This window comes from Erythranthe guttata, chromosome 11 (assembly GCF_056151865.1).
Source record: "Erythranthe guttata isolate IM_541 chromosome 11, IM_541, whole genome shotgun sequence".
Taxonomy (NCBI): Eukaryota; Viridiplantae; Streptophyta; class Magnoliopsida; order Lamiales; family Phrymaceae; genus Erythranthe; species Erythranthe guttata.
The window spans coordinates 14065013-14082313 of record NC_142543.1 but is presented as its reverse complement, the minus strand read 5'-3'; the positions used below and the strand labels follow the sequence as shown (position 1 = coordinate 14082313).

General features: G+C 28.8%; 1 protein-coding gene across 1 annotated transcript; it reads left to right on the top strand.

Annotated features, from left to right (window-relative positions):
* Positions 1-1691: 1691 nt before the first annotated feature.
* On the top strand, positions 1692-2111 carry LOC148767050 (uncharacterized). Its single transcript, XM_088825930.1, has one exon. The coding sequence runs from the start codon at positions 1692-1694 to the stop codon at positions 2109-2111; it is 420 nt and encodes a 139-aa protein (XP_088682056.1).
* The last annotated feature ends 15190 nt before the right edge of the window (positions 2112-17301 follow it).

The window sequence follows — 17301 nt, the reverse complement described above, 5'->3', positions numbered from 1 at the left end:
GGGGATTGAATCTTAGAATAAGAGGGTGTTTGGCTAAGCTTATTTTAAACAACTGATAAGCTCTTACGTCTGATATGATGTTTTTAGAGTTGATAAGCTGTTATATCTTATTTTTAAGATTAATTTTTAGACTGTTTGGATAATGAACTTACTTCTTAATATTACTGATTATAAGATCTTAAATAAAAAGGTGGGGTATATGTACTTATTTAAAAAAATCTTATTTGGTCTCCAACAGCTTATTTTAAAAAAAATTAAGATCTTTTTTTAAAAAATTACCAAACACTTTAGAAGATCTTATAAGCTCTAAAACATCTTATAAGCTTCTTTTAACATCTTATAAGCTTAGCCATACACCCTCTAAATGTGAAATTGAAGCACCATTGTCTAGTTGTATCTAGACAGTTGTCTTTTGATTTTCCTATGTATTAAATTAGAATTAGAAGAGTTGTTAGTCTAAGAGTCATCTCGTAATTTATTAGAGGATTAATTACTCCTCACTATAATTATGGAGGGCTAGAGATGATTGTAAGCAAGACAAAAAAAAAATAAAAAAAAAACAATAACAAAAAGAGAAGTAATTTTTCAATCCACAAAACACAAGTCTCTCTACCCAAAAATATTATTTTTTCAAGTCTTCACAAAATCACTAAAATCCAAATTCAGGATTAATCATTTTTATTCCATCCTGGTGCTTACAAGTTGGCATCAGAGCCATCTTAAAAAATGTCCACCAACCTTGCTTCTCTTATACCTCGTTTAAATGGAGAAAAATTCAATTATTCGAGTAATCTAATGAAGCTTTGTCTTCAATCTCAAGACATTTGGAGCGTTGTTGAAGACAGTGTTCAGACTCCCGAAAACGAGGATCAATTGACGAATGCACAAAGGCAAACTTTGAGAACCGAAAGACAAAATGAACGAAAATCTCTTTTCCAAATATATCAAGCCATCCAAGTTCCTGTCTATGAAAGACTAACCAAGGCGACTAGTTCCATGGAGGCATAGGAACTTCTACAAACAACCTATGCCGGAAAAAATAAAGTAAAGAAGGTTTGTGTGCAATCTTTGAGGGTTGAATTCGAAAAATTGGAGATGAAAGAAAACGAAAAAATTGTTGAATATTTTACAAGAATCACCTTCTTGTAAATCAAATGGCGACAAATGGCGAAGTCATGGAAACCCAAAGGGTTGTTGAAAAAATTATGCGAAGCTTGCCGGTGAAATTTGATCATGTTGTTGTGGCTATCGAAGAGTCACAAGATCTTCCATCAATGACGTTGGAGAATCGGACGATTGGAGGCCCACGAAGCGAGGATTCTTCAAAGAAGTCCTCAAATCTCTTCTCCGGATCAAGCATTAAAATCCCAAGTTACATTCACGAGAGGCCGTGGCTCGTTTCTTGGACGTGGCCGAGGTCGTGGCCAAATAAGAGGAGGAAGAAACTCTTACAACAATTACCGTGGACAAGCCAAATCAAATGATAAGGCGAAAGAGGAGGAGAAATATTTTCCGAATTATTTTCAAAGAGGAAGAGGCCGATGCCGAGGATCATATAAAGGTACATGGCCTTACGTTGAGTGTCATTATTGTCATAAATCGGGACACAAAATCAATGATTGTTGGAAAAAATATCCAGAAAAAAAAAGAAGCAAGAAGTTAGTTATTTGCATGAAAATAAAGTTCAAAATATGGAGACTTTATTGATTGCATCCAACGGTAACTTTGAAAATACTTGGTATTTGGATAGTGGTGTGAGCAAGCACATGACGGGGAATAAAAAGTTATTCTCAAATCTTGTCGAATCTAGCCATGGGACATGTACGCTTGGAGATGGATACACCTACACATTAGAAGGTGTTGGAAAAATTGTCTTCAAAACAAAATCCGAAAAAGTCGAAACAATGTCCGAAGTTTACTATGTACCTAACTTGGCAAGTAATTTGCTAAGTGTTGGTCACTTGATGGGAAAAAGTTTCAACATGTTTTTCGACGACTTCACTTGCATTTTGAATAAGAAGGATCAACACATTGCAAATATCGGTATGATCGGAAATAATATTTTCCGAGCAAACTTGATAATTTTGAAGCATCTTGCCATTTCACTGTGAAGGACGATGTTTAAAAGTTGTGGCATGACCGGTTTGGACATCTTAATTTCCAAATCTTGTAGGAGTTATCAAACAAGAAAATTGTTCAAGGATTGCCGAACATTGAAGATATGGACAAAATTTGTGAAAAATGCCAATTGGGGAAGCAACACTGTACCGAGTGCCATTTCCTTCCAAGTCAAATTGAAAATTAAAGTCACCATTAGAGCTCATTCATAGTGACCTTTATGGACCATTTCAAGTTCCCTCTCTCGGTGGTAATCGGTATTTCTTGTTATTTATTGATGATTTTACAAGAAAAGTTTGGGCTTATTTTGTGAAAGAAAAATCCGAAACTCTTTCATGCTTCAAAGATTTTAAAATCCATGTTGAGATTTTTTCCGGTTTCAAAATAAAAAAATTGAGGAGTGATCGTGGTGGAGAATATTTATCTTCTTTATTTGAAGAATTTTGTCGAATCCATGAGATTAGACATGAATTGGCGGCCCGGTATACACCGCAACAAAATGGCGTGGCGGAGTGAAAAAACGAACAATCATGGATATGGTTCTGTGTATGTTGAAAAGGAAAAATATTTCATCGGAGTTCTGGCCTGAAGCGGCCGCTTGTGCCGTTTATTGATCAACCGATCACCGACGAAGAGCTTGGAGAATTCTATTCAAAATAAGGTGTGGGTATGGTAAGAAGCCAAATATTAGTTATCTTAAAACATTTGATTGTCTTGCATATTCACATATTCCAAATGCTATGAGGACCAAGCTCGACGATAAAGCCGAAAAATGCATTTTCATTGGGTATAGTCAGAGGTGAAAAGCTTACAAGCTTGACAATCCTCAAACGAAAAAAATTGTAATAAGTCGCGATTCTCAAGCAATGCAACCAAATGATGGTGAAAATGAGTCTCCACAAAATTTACCATCCCCCCCCCCCCCCCCCCCCCCCCCGTCAAGAAAAATGAGGAGTTCGAGAGAAATCTATGATGAAACGGAGGAGGTAAATGCAACAAATCTTATTTTCTTTGCATTCTTTGCCGGGGAGCCAATCTCTTTTGAAGAAGGCTCTAAAGAAGAAAAGTGGAATCAAGCGATGAAAGAAGAGATCAAGGCGATTGAAAAAAATGAAACTTGGGAGCTCACACCTTTACCTTCACACAAATCTTCTATTGGTGTGAAATGGGTGTTCAAAACAAAAACGAATGTTGATGGTTCCATTAACAAATATAAGGCGAGGCTTGTTGCAAAAGGATACAAGCAAAACGAAGGAGAAGAATTCAATGAGGTATTTGCTCCCGTCTCAAGACTTGATACAATTCGCTTAATTATCTCTCTTGCGGCTCAAAATGGTTGGAAGTTGTATCAAATGGATGTCAAATCAGCATTCTTGAACGGGTTTCTTCAAGAAGAAATTTATCTCGAGCAACCTCCCGAATTTATTAAAAAAAGTGAGGAAGAAAAGGTGTACAAACTCAAGAAAACTCTCTATGGCTTGAAGCAATCACCCCGTGCATGGTATGATCGAATTAATGATTTTCATTAAATTTGGTTTTGATCGTTGTTTTTTTTAGCATACTCTTTACATCAAAAGGAATCCTAACAGCAGTTTTATGGTGGTGAGTCTTTATGTCGATGATTTAATCTATACGGGTGATGATTTTGAGATGTTGGCGGAATTCAAAGCTAATATGATGGAGTTTGAAATGACCGATCAAGGAGAATTGCATCATTTTCTTGGTATTAATGTGAAACAATCAAAATGACGAATTTTTATTTATCAAGAAAAATATGCAAAAGAAATTTTGAAAAAGTTCAAAACGGAGAACTCAAATCCAGTGTCAACTCCTTGCATCGATCACGGACTTAAAACTAAGCAAAGAAGGTGAAGAAAAATTGGTGAACACACCCATGTTTCGAAGTTTAATTGGAAACTTGATGTATCTTACAGCCACTCGTCCAGATATAATGATGATGATGATGATGATCATAATAATAATAATAATGATCATAATAATAATAATAATAATAATAATAATAATAATAATAATAATAATAATAATAATAATAATAATAATAATAATAATAATAATAATAATAATAATAATAATAATAATAATCATAATAATAATAATAATAATAATAATAATAATAATAATAATAATAATAATAATAATAATAATAATAATAATAATAATAATAATAATAATAATAATAATAATAATAATAATAATAATAATAATAATAATAATAATAATAATAATAATAATAATAATAATAATAATAATAATAATAATAATAATAATAATAATAATAATAATAATAATAATAATAATAATAATAATAATAATAATAATAATAATAATAATAATAATAATAATAATAATAATAATAATAATAATAATAATAATAATAATAATAATAATAATAATAGTAATAATAATAGTAATAATAATAGTAATAATAATAGTAATAATAATAGTAATAATAATAGTAATAATAATAATAATAATAATAATAATAATAATAATAATAATAATAATAATAATAATAATAATAATAATAATAATAATAATAATAATAATAATAATAATAATAATAATAATAATAATAATAATAATAATAATAATAATAATAATAATAATAATAATAATAATAATAATAATAATAATAATAATAATAATAATAATAATAATAATAATAATAATAATAATAATAATAATAATAATAATAATAATAATAATAATAATAATAATAATAATAATAATAATAATAATAATAATAATAATAATAATAATAATAATAATAATAATAATAATAATAATAATAATAATAATAATAATAATAATAATAATAATAATAATAATAATAATAATAATAATAATAATAATAATAATAATAATAATAATAATAATAATAATAATAATAATAATAATAATAATAATAATAATAATAATAATAATAATAATAATAATAATAATAATAATAATAATAATAATAATAATAATAATAATAATAATAATAATAATAATAATAATAATAATAATAATAATAATAATAATAATAATAATAATAATAATAATAATAATAATAATAATAATAATAATAATAATAATAATAATAATAATAATAATAATAATAATAATAATAATAATAATAATAATAATAATAATAATAATAATAATAATAATAATAATAATAAATAATAATAATAATAATAATAATAATAATAATAATAATAATAATAATAATAATAATAATAATAATAATAATAATAATAATAATAATAATAATAATAATAATAATAATAATAATAATAATAATATCTTTTTATCAATAAAAGTAAGGTTGCTATTGGTAAATCCTAAAGCTTTTTTCCCACCCATTTGATGATTATATTAGTCATCTTACTTATTATTTTTCAGGGTACATTTAGCTTATTAATTTAATAAAATAATTTATTAAATTATTGAATAAATTATTTATTAAATTATTGAATAAATAATTTACTAAAGAAATTATTAAACTAAATAAATAAATTTATTAAATTATTGAATAAATAATTTGTTAAAAAATTATTAAACTAAATAAATATTTCTTTTAAATTTAATTAACGATGTTTTTTATCATTAATTACTTATTTGTTTGAAATATATGCAAATTTTCCGGCCGTTTGTTAACATATATAAATATCCCCTGGCTACGAAATTGATTACATTTTTGCTAATTAAAAAAGGGATAATTAGTGAAAAACCCCCAATTCATTTACTTATATTAGGGTGGATATAACTCTTTTTCATTATTAGTGAGAACCCCCACCTTATATTAAATAATTTATTTTTTAATTAATATTGTATTTAACATTACTAATATACCTAATTTGTCCTTCTATGTTATATTTAAAATAACCAAACCTATTTTACGTTCTCTCTATTTCTCTTATTCCCCTCTCCCTTTTCTCTCTGTAAACCGCCGCCTCCAACCCTCCCCATCTCTGCGTTGCTGATGCCGCCATCTCCAACCATCTTCCCTTTCTGTGTCGTCGTCTACTCTCTCCCATCGGCGTTCCTCCCTCCACCGCCGCGAAAAGAAGGCGGTCTCCACCCCTGGAATTCTCTCGTCATGGACGGCATTAGGGTTTTCGGTAGGGAGAATGACGAGACTACGCTGCGGCGCTAGGGTTGATATTGCGTTTGAGATTTCAATAGAGACCACCGCCAATATTATTTGATTGTTGTGGTTCTTCTTCTTCTCTGATTTTTTTTAACCCAATGCTCGAATCTCAATTTTCTTAGTTGGAGATTTTGGTTGAATTCTTATATTGAAGGCTAATTTTGTGTTCAATCAATAGTATAATGGATGTTTGTTTTTTGTTGAAATTTTGTTGGTGTTATTTACAGACATATAGTTGTTTTCGTACAACAATATAGTTGTTTTCGTACAACAATATAGTTGTTTTCATACAGTAATATAGTTGTTTTCGTACAACAATATAGTTGTTTTTACAACCTTTTAGTTGATGTTAATAAATAGTTGATTTAACAAATAGTATAGTTGATTTTGATAAATGAGAGTTGTTGGAGATATATAGTTGTTTCAATAACAGTTGGTTAATATAGTTGTTTTTAACATTAGTCGTTTTAATAATAGCTGTTTTATTGAAATATAGTTGTTTTAGATGAAGACAAAAAAAATACTAAAAAAATATTTTTTTAAAATATAATAGAAAGTTATAAAAAATATTTGTTTTTAAATATTATTTTTTAAATAAGAAATAAATAAATAAACGAAAATTAAAATTAAAATATAATAATAAAAAGTGCATCTAAATATGGTATAATAGGTAGTGAATAGAGGAAGGGTAAATTTGAGAATAAAAAAAAGATGGGTCTCTCACTAATAAAGGAAAATGAACTGGACCCATGCTCATTAAAATAATGCTAGAGGGGGTTCTCACTAATAGTCCCATTAAAAAAATAGTAATGGTGTTATAAGATTTTCCGCAAATATTAGCAGATTCTCGAAATTGGTTTCAAAAAATCCGCGTCGGGATTGTGTTTTTTCTGTAAACACTAGGCTGCTATAAAACATATTTGAATCTCCAAATATCTTAGATATCACATCGATAGCAGTCTCAATCCGAGATGCCAGGTTAATTTTCTTTTCTCTTTTGTATGAAACATTTTTTTTTTATTAGTTTTTGCAAGTCATTTCAAAATTGTCGCTAAGTTTCTTGCTCTATAAAGAATTGTTGATTTCTTGCTTCATATATGGATGAAACATAATTGCATGTATTTCATTTTTTTATTTGATTTTTGCTATAATTTGAATTCATTGTATGTCAGCCTTTTAGAATTATTTTTTCGAATGTGATTGGTAAGAGGCAATATGATGGTCATGATGAACGATAACATACTTTCAGAACATAAAAAGGAATTCGAATGTGACTGGTGAGAGGCAAATATGATGTCCATAGCTTGGCTTTTTACATTTACAATTCTTATGGCCTTTGATCTCTCTTTATTTCTTTCTCTCCCTCTCTTCAGAAAATTTCCTTTTGGATTTTGAAAAATCTCTTCTCTATTTGTTGCAGGTTGCTGCTTTAAATTATTCTTCTTAGATTATTGCATTATTTTCATGAATGTTTAACTACTTTTTTTTCTTCTGGAGAGGACCGTTTTGCCATTTGGAGTGTATTTCATGGGCCACCATCTCTCCCGCTCATCACTCTAGTTCCCCGCATGATTGATTACAATGGAGCCACCGGAGATCGATTGGTACGTATTTAAGTTTGATTAGTTTCAATGAACCAGATGCATGAGAAGTTGGCTATCTTCTTTCTAGAGGCTTGAAATCCTCGAACTCCTCTTCTGGCACTAAAATGAGTGTGCATATTTGTACCTATGTTCTATGTTAATTTGTATTCTTATTGCAAAGTCGGAATCTTATCATTGAACTTATGTGACTGTTGGTGCGTGTGTATGTTAGGTGCCGATTTCGGGTGTACATTTAGTATGTGGTAATGTTCATTTATTATACACCAGTGTTTGATTCATTGTGCGAGTTCAATGAAAAAGTCATTACAATATTTCCCGTCCCATATTCTATTTAATGTAGTAATTGTTTTTTTCGTTTTCATTGTATTATTGCCCTATCTTTCATAACTAAGAACAAATTCTGAAATTTAGAGTTGATGTTAATAATTAAAGATTGAAGACTTTAAGAAATCAATTGAATGTGAAACATCTGAACTTTAAGAAATCAATTGAAAATATAAAACCACCATCCACAATCCTCAATCATCACCATTACTTCTAACTTCTCTCGCCTTTCTCTCTACATTGTTCTTTTTAAACAATATTTGAAACAATATTTGACAGAGTTTGTGCCAGTAACTAAATATGCTAGATGCATAATTTCACTTTTTTTTTTTTTTTTACTTTTGCGCTTAAAACACAAAATTTTCATTTACGTTTATTTCACTAAGTTTTTGGCTAAAGAATTTTGTTTGTTTGGTTACAAAGACGCAGAGAAAATTGTGGGAATTCTTTTCTCTATTGCGCTTATGGAATATTTTTGTTTTCCGAAACAAAAATTTGTTGCAAATTGGTTGTTTGTCTATACTGTTTTTTTACATTAAAAATATCTCTTTTCCCCAAGTATTTTGTGTGTTTGTTTGGGTTATAAAAATTAAAATTATTCGACTTTTCTTGGTTTGTTTGGTTAAGAAATAAGTTGTGAAAATTTTCTCCAATTCAATATTTTTTTTGTTGTTCATCATCACCAGGCATATGATCGTGTAAAAAATCTAGAGCATGGGCTCATTTCAGACAGTAATCAGATGAAACCATTTCCTCCATTTTCACTTGCACAACCAGGGAAACAAGAAACGTGTAGAAGTGCTATTAATTTTTATTTCCGCTAACATCGATCAACAAAGTTGAATTTTTTTTGAGATTTTTTCCCCACTGGTCAACGACATTGACTTTTGTATTATTATTCTTTTTTGTTTGTTTTGGATTTTTTTTTTCTGAACCGTTTCTTCCCGGTAAACATAGTAACATTATTGTTGTTAGATTGTAATATTAATTATATTACTGTTTACGACAGTAATATTACCATATTAATGTTTAACACATTAATATTAAATCCTACATTTTAAAGGTGCCAAGTGAATATCCATGCTTCCGCTAAAGAAAAGGGTATTATATTAAGGAATTGGTAAAAGAAGGCATGTTTACATTTTTTGAAATTTGATGTTGAGTACAACAAATACAAGTCTCAGAGAAACAAGATATGGATTTAAATTTTGAAAACAACTTCGCGGAACTAATACAATTGCTGATAAGATCCGGCCATCTACCAATTTTAATTTTACATGTAATTTTTTACCGTCTTATGAAAGCTTACAGATTCCTAACTCAATCTGTTTAGTAGAAGACCAAGCTCTCAAAATTCTGATTTCCAAGAATACACTGATCTTTTGAAAAAACTCACCGTTCATATGGTGATTGAATATGAACCTGAGCATCTCAGTACTTATTTCCTGTTTACCGATTTTACTTTTAGAATGGTTTAAAGCTAAACCATTCTAATTTTAAAACCTTATTTTGTATGATATTTTTAATAATTTTATTTCAATCCCATGCATCGTACAGGTGAAATTACTAGTTAAAGGTTGAAAAATAAGTAATACTTGCTATAAAAAATTATTTGATTTATAGATTACTAAATTGTATGAATTATAAGTTTTATTCAGTCTATATTAAAAGTAAGTAAAAATAATTTAGGGTTTAGAGATAAAATTTGGAGAATTGTACTTTTGGTCCATCATGTTTGACTCAATTCCACTTTCGGTCCTGTTGTTCAAAAGTGAACAAATTTCACCTCAAAATTTCAATTTTAAACACTTTCAGTCCACTCTGTCACATGCCTGTTAGCAAGTAGCGGAAATCACTATTTTGGAGTCAAAATTCAAATTTAAAATTGTTTTCGACTAGTAAATAAGTAAAAATGTGGAGTACTATTTGTAACTATTTTTTAATAATATTACGTATGAATAAAAAAAACTTGAACAGTATTTAATTTTCACAAACAAAATAGAAAAACTACATATTAAATATAAATACATTAGAAAAAATAAATTGAAATATTGCATGGGGTCATTGGTTCAATAATTTTAGGGCCAAATTTAATATGAAGTATCTCGAAGAAACTCTGAAAAATGTTGTTACAGCCCTAATAAGCTAGTACCAGAAAATGAATAAACACGGAAAAACATAGTAAATTAATTGCATGGGTCACTGGTTCTGTTAGGAAGAAAACGATATGTTTACACGTGTATAGGGTATGAATATCCCCTTCGTTCATTTATGTGATGGTCAAGCATCATAAATGGTTTTTGTGGAGGTTTGGTGCACGTGAATTTGTTGAGTGAACATGGGTTTGCTTTCGGAATTGGTTCAGGAATCCATTCCCCAGATGTACTTTCTTTATCTCCATTTGACGTACCAATAGTCTAAGTCTTTGTGGAGCATAAATCTCTTCAATTGAAATTTGGAGTTCGGATTTGGAATCGTCCATTTTCTTCCGGTATTGTCAATGAAGATTGTGTTATATATTTGAACAACCTAATTGGTCGATGAAAACTTTGCGTGGATGTTCTTACAAGTTGTCACGTTCATATTTGGAATGAGTTTTCTATTAGGAACAGATAAATACAATATTTTTTTGTATTCCATGTGTAAATCGACTGAGGAATCTTTAGTCTTACCTATAATCCCTATAATGTCACGGAGTCTTGAGTTTTGCCTTGCAATTTCAAATAAGACAATTATTTGATGTAATGATATATTATTATTTGATGTAATGATATATTATCATCGAACATCTCTAAACTTTCGCCTAGAAGCCACTATGATATCTGTGTTTCGCAAAATCCACTTGAGTACAGCCCCTGGGAAGTATCTCCAACATTAGATAATCAAGTAGTAAGTGATATATTTTAGCATAAAAACAACTTACTCTGAGTAAAAAAAAGGTAAACATCAATCTGAATTCTTATGTCAATTAAAAACTGATCTACCATCACATGTAACATAAACAACTACCTAGTTGGTTCAGATCCCACGGCATTGCAAAGCCCATACAACAGATTGGAAACCATGTAATGAGCACGCCAAAACTTATCCTCATCCATCCAATCACCACAGCCTTTTTCCCCGTGATTCTCAACGCCAAACTCCACATGAAGGTCGTATGTTTGATTATGTCCCCTCAACAGTTGGTAAAAAAGCTCATACACTTCAAATATTAACATATTCTTAAATGTTAAGTTCAACAATACTCAGATATACAATAAGACAGGGACAAAAGTATCATTCTCCCCTTCCAAGCTATGCATATTTAAAAAAAAAAAAAAAAAAAAAAAAAAAAAAAAGGGTAAACATCAATCTGAATTCTTATGTCAGTCCATTAAAAATTCCATCACAGGTAAAATATTAAAAATTCAGGTCCAACAGCACAAGTAACACATGTATATTAGAAATATGTGTATGAAAGGATTGCCAACTTCACTTGCAATTATTTTGTTGCGGATCTATGTTTGAGAATCTTCGCCATGGATTTTCAATGTTTTTCTTATTTCTGTTGTTTGGATTTAGGAAGAGTTAATAGAGGCTAAATTGGCTTTCATTGAATTTTAAAAAACTTACAAAGAGGAAAAGTAAATACAGAAACTCAAAATTACAAAGCCAAGCCCTAACCTAGTCTCCATCAATCTCATGCTTCAACCTTCACTTCAACCCATTCGCGTAAGCAAACGCATGTATATCGGAGCGTTCCTTCCGAGATATGGCTTTGCTGAAAACCAGTTTCCCTATAAAGCCATATCTCTTCTTGAGCTCTACCACACCTCGCATTTTTGATAGGATGTCGATGCGGATGGTTTGATTGAAGAGGATGTTAGCAGCGCCACGAGCCGGCGTCCATTCCTTCACTTTCTTCTTATCTCCAGGTGGCGACGGTTCACCGTCGGCGATCGCAAGCATAAATTTTTCAAGTTGCTGATCCACGAGATCTGGAGCCAGCTTTGATTTTTTGTTCGGCATATTTGATTGTACTGTGTAACTGAATTTGTGCGATGAGAATTGTGTATATGTTACGGGGGTTTATAAAAGCGTATATAAATCGCGGGATTCACCCAAATTAGTGCATCTGGATCGATCTCTACTACCGTCGATTAAATTATAATCGACGGTCGGGATCCAATACAACTTTTTACATATTTTGTTTTGACGTCGATCGAGGTTCATGATTAAACAATAGTTGTGGAATATGGGGTCAGAAATGTACAATTTTTTAAATGGGGGATTTTTCCTCTATTTTCCATCAAATTAGGTGATAGTTTCAAAGATATGAATTTGTTTTATGTTTTTGCCTTCGTTAGTTTCACCGATCTCTGGTTTAATGACCAGTGAGCTTGAATTTGATTTCTATAACTGATATTTTGGTAGTAGTGGGTATATCCGCTTTGGTAGGAAGCTGTGTTAGTTAAGGCATATGAAGAGGAAGCTAGAAAAAGAGCGGTTGAGACGAAAGAATGAGATTGGGGATATATTGAGCAACATAGCGAAATAAATGAGAGTGCGAGTGAGAGAGAAGAGAGGACAGGAAGAGAGAAATTGAGAGGGTGTGAGATGAGATTGGAGGAGAGAAAGACACATAGAGTTAAACATGCATTGATAATTGAGCACCACCTCTCTCGGACTGGGATTATTGTGAAATCCCGAGTTGATCGTGATACAAAATATAAGACTTTTAATTGACTCGTCAACAATTACGACGTGTATTATGCATGTAGATATGAGCACAAGTCATGAACCGTCAATATATGGTTCATAATTCACCGTTCACAAACTATGACTCTCAAATCATTTCTCGTGTCGTTGGGAAAACTATATTTGTTTTTAATTTGCAATGTATAAATTACTAAGTGAAAAAATTAAAATAAATAAATAAGAGCAAAAAAAATCATATTTAATGTTTGAATGGAGTAAAAAATATATTAACATCCCACATAAATGAAGGCGATAACATAAGACTAGTCACTAAATATCAACGATATCTAAAAAATCCTCTTCGGTTTTCGTGTCTTATGTCGTATGGTAAACGTTCCAAGTTTAAATTTGGAGAATTTATGAGCACATAACTTCTTCTCTTTGAAGTTATGAGACACGTAAATTTAATATAATTTATATTATATTAAATTGAATCCCAAGATTATAATTTTTCTTGCAAAATAAGTCATGGAGATAATTATCAATTAATTATTGGCCAATAGGATTGTTTCTTCTCTTCCAAGTTATAAGAGATAAATATCAATTTAAATTGAGCCAATCAAATCACGCCACGTCATCAAGTAGACTTTAAGTAGGACTCTTATTCTACCACTATAAATAGGGACCCTCCCTACACAATTCAAAACACAACTCAAGAAGGAGAAAAACCGTAGAGAAAATTCTCTCTACAATATTCAAGTCGTTCTTCAACAAATTCAAGGCGTTCTTCATCAAATCGAGGGCGTTCTTCAACAAATTCAAGGCGTTCTTCATCAAATCGAGGGCGTTCTTCAACAAATCAAGATCAAAGGAAGATTGAAGGGCCAAATCCATCAAGAACTCCAAGATCTTCAAGAACAAATCAAGATCGAAGGAAGATTGAAGGGCCAAATCCATCAAGAACTCCAAGATCTTCAAGTCAAAACCCGTCAACGTTCAGCGTTCGATCCGAGATTCAAGTCGCAAGACCCTTGGAATACGTTATTCAAATCCAAATCAAATCCGGAGAAGATCAAGTCAACGAACCGACTCCGAAACTCAAAGTCAAACAAATATTGTTCTTGAGAGAAGAATCAGAGGATTAAATTAGAGTTTGTAACCCGCAATATTATTATTTTAATTCAATAAATTATATTTGTGCAGTTTTTCTTGTTTGTCTAAATCGCAGATAAGATTTTGTTGCTACAACGATATAATCTAAAAAGTTTAAAAACAATAGCAATTGCATTTTATTTAAGTACCAATGTAAACAAAGTACATGAAACAAGAAAATATAAAATACGAAAATTGTGATATAAAAATTAAGATACATTATCTGATCCAAATGGTACAAGTATCTCGTCCAATACACTCGGATCCTTAACATAAACTTAATTCTCAAAGTAGTGATTTAGAGCACATGCATTAACATCGCCTATAAGTCTCTTTGCAAGTAACATGTAAAGTGCAAATAAACTAACACAGAAAAAATAATTATACATATAAAAAATACAAACAACAAATGTGTATTTGAATCACAATATACAATTTTATGATGTACATTCATATTCCCTGAAAAACTTTCTAGTAGACAATATTGCAAGTAATATTAGTCGTCTATTCCTGCTTGATGAACATTTTTATGCCACCTATACTCTTAACTCTCCATATTACGACGTATAATAGTCCATGACACCTCTACTCTTAACTCTCCATATTGCGACGTATAATAGTCCATGTCACCTCTAATTCTAATATTAATATTCATCTAATCCTAGTACTAATACTAATATTAATACAAAAATCAATACTAATACTAAAATCATTACTAAGACTAATATCAATATTAATATCAATATCAATAACAATATCAGAACCTACAATAATACTTATACTAATACCAATATCAATACCAATACCAATACCAATACCAATACCAATACCAATACCAATACCAATACCAATACAAATATCAATATCAATACCAATATCAATACAGATACCAATACCAATACCAATACTAATACCAATACCAATATCAATACCAATACCAATACCAATACCAATACCAATACCAATACCAATACCAATACCAATACCGATACCCATACCCATACCCATACCGATACCGATATCGATACCGATACCGATACCAATACCAATACTAATACTCATACTCATACTCATACTAATAATAATATTCATACTCATACACATACACGTACTAATACTCATACTATTACCAATATTAATACCAATACTAATATCAATACATATATCAATGCTAATACCAATACTAATACTAATACTAAGCCGAGTCTTCGTGACTTTCTGAGTGTTCTGCTTTATCCGATGTTTTAGCAGCCGCCAACTAATAGTGATATTGATACTAATACTAACACCAATACTAACACATTACTAACACTAATACTAACACTAATACTACTATTAATACTAATACGAATACTAATACTAATACTAATACTAATACTAATACTAATACTAATACTAATAGTAATACTAATACTAATACTACTACAAATACTAATACTAATATTAATACTAATACTAATACTAATACTAATACTTATACAAATACTAATACTAATATTAATAATAATACTAATATTAATATTAATATTACTAATACTAATATTAAAACTAATACTAATACTAATACAAATATTAATGCTATACTAATGCTAATACTAATACGCATACTAATACTAATAATAATATTCATACCCATACTAATACTCAAAATTTAAATGCTTTATGAAATCGAGTCACAATATATTAGAAATTTAGTATTTTCCCCCAAAAAGTAAAAATGTACTTCCTCAACTTAGATAAACTTGTTATCGATGGTATGCCGACATAATAACCATCAGAATAATTATGATTGAAGTAATATGACAAATAGAAATGAAGTCTTCACCAACCTATCAGACCTATTTACATGAGGCAATCTCATGCCTAAAGAGATTGCAAATACAGAAGAAAAAAAATTATTAATTCAGAAAAAATTGCACCTTACTGAAAAGATAAGCAATGAGTACTCAAGCAATGATAACTTAAATAGTATAATTAAAATATTATTAATTTTATATCAATCTACATTTTTAAATAATTTGACTTGATATGAAATTATTAATTATATTAAAATCATCACAACAATCCTTAATAATATTTATTTATTATGATAGTCCGTAGTTCATTATTTGATTAAATGAATTGGACAGTATTTTAAATATTCGAGAAAATATCAACACACACACACACATAAACATATACATATACATATATATATATATATATATATATATATATATATATATATATATATATATATATATATATATATATATATATATATATATATATATATATATATATAACCTTACATGTTACATTATATTATATAAATATTTTCACTATATAACTATTTATGAATATATGATAATAAAAGTAAAATTTTATATATTTACATATTTAAACCTTTACAAATTTGTTTACTAATTTATCAAAAATAAATTGTCAAGAAAAGGAACTCAACTTGTGATACTGTATACAGAGTAAGTTAAATGTTATTTGACTAATGTTTAGAACTCTAAGATTAAGCAAAAAAAAAAGTTAAAAATTTTATTACTTCAATTTATGGCATATTTAAATAGCTAATTACAATTAAATATTTTAGTAACTATGATGATGCAAAAAAGTAACTATTTTTCGTCTATAGGAATTGTGGAAATAGTAAGTACGAATATATAGTTAATAACTTTCAGAAATGTGAGGTCCATAATAGTAAAATGTTTTTTTAATAAATCACCAGTCACCACATGCATGTATAATAATAATCCATAGAAATATTTATATGTTTACCAAATATTTTGTAACTTATAAATCAGACATAATCTTATCAAAAAAAATATAAATCAGACATAACAATTCAAATATTTCATATACTTGTAATAACTCATTTAAATGTTTTTTTTTAGAAACTCATTTAAATGTTATTAAAGTATTTAAAAGTTCTAATAAATCGACGTCATGTAAAATTATGTTTTATATTTATTTTGATTATATCTATTGTAAGAATTAGTTACACATGTAACATAAATTATATCAAAATTGAAAATTAATATGAAACTCAATCTAGCAAAAAAACAAAAAAGAAAAAAAAAACTAAAAAAAAAAAAGAAAAAAAAAAAGAAAAAAATAAAAAACACCACCTATTTATAGCTGGGGTTTTGATTTTTTAGTAAGTAATATTCATGTAGGTAACCAAACTAAACACGATATTTTACATAGTAGCTCGAATTGCCCATTAGAAAACATTTTGTTATATTATCAATAATACGAATATTGTATATTAATAATATG

Coding starts and splice junctions, on each gene's coding strand:
- LOC148767050 (XM_088825930.1), top strand. CDS start 1,692: ATGGAGACTTTATTGATTGCATCCAACGGTAACTTTGAAAATACTTGG.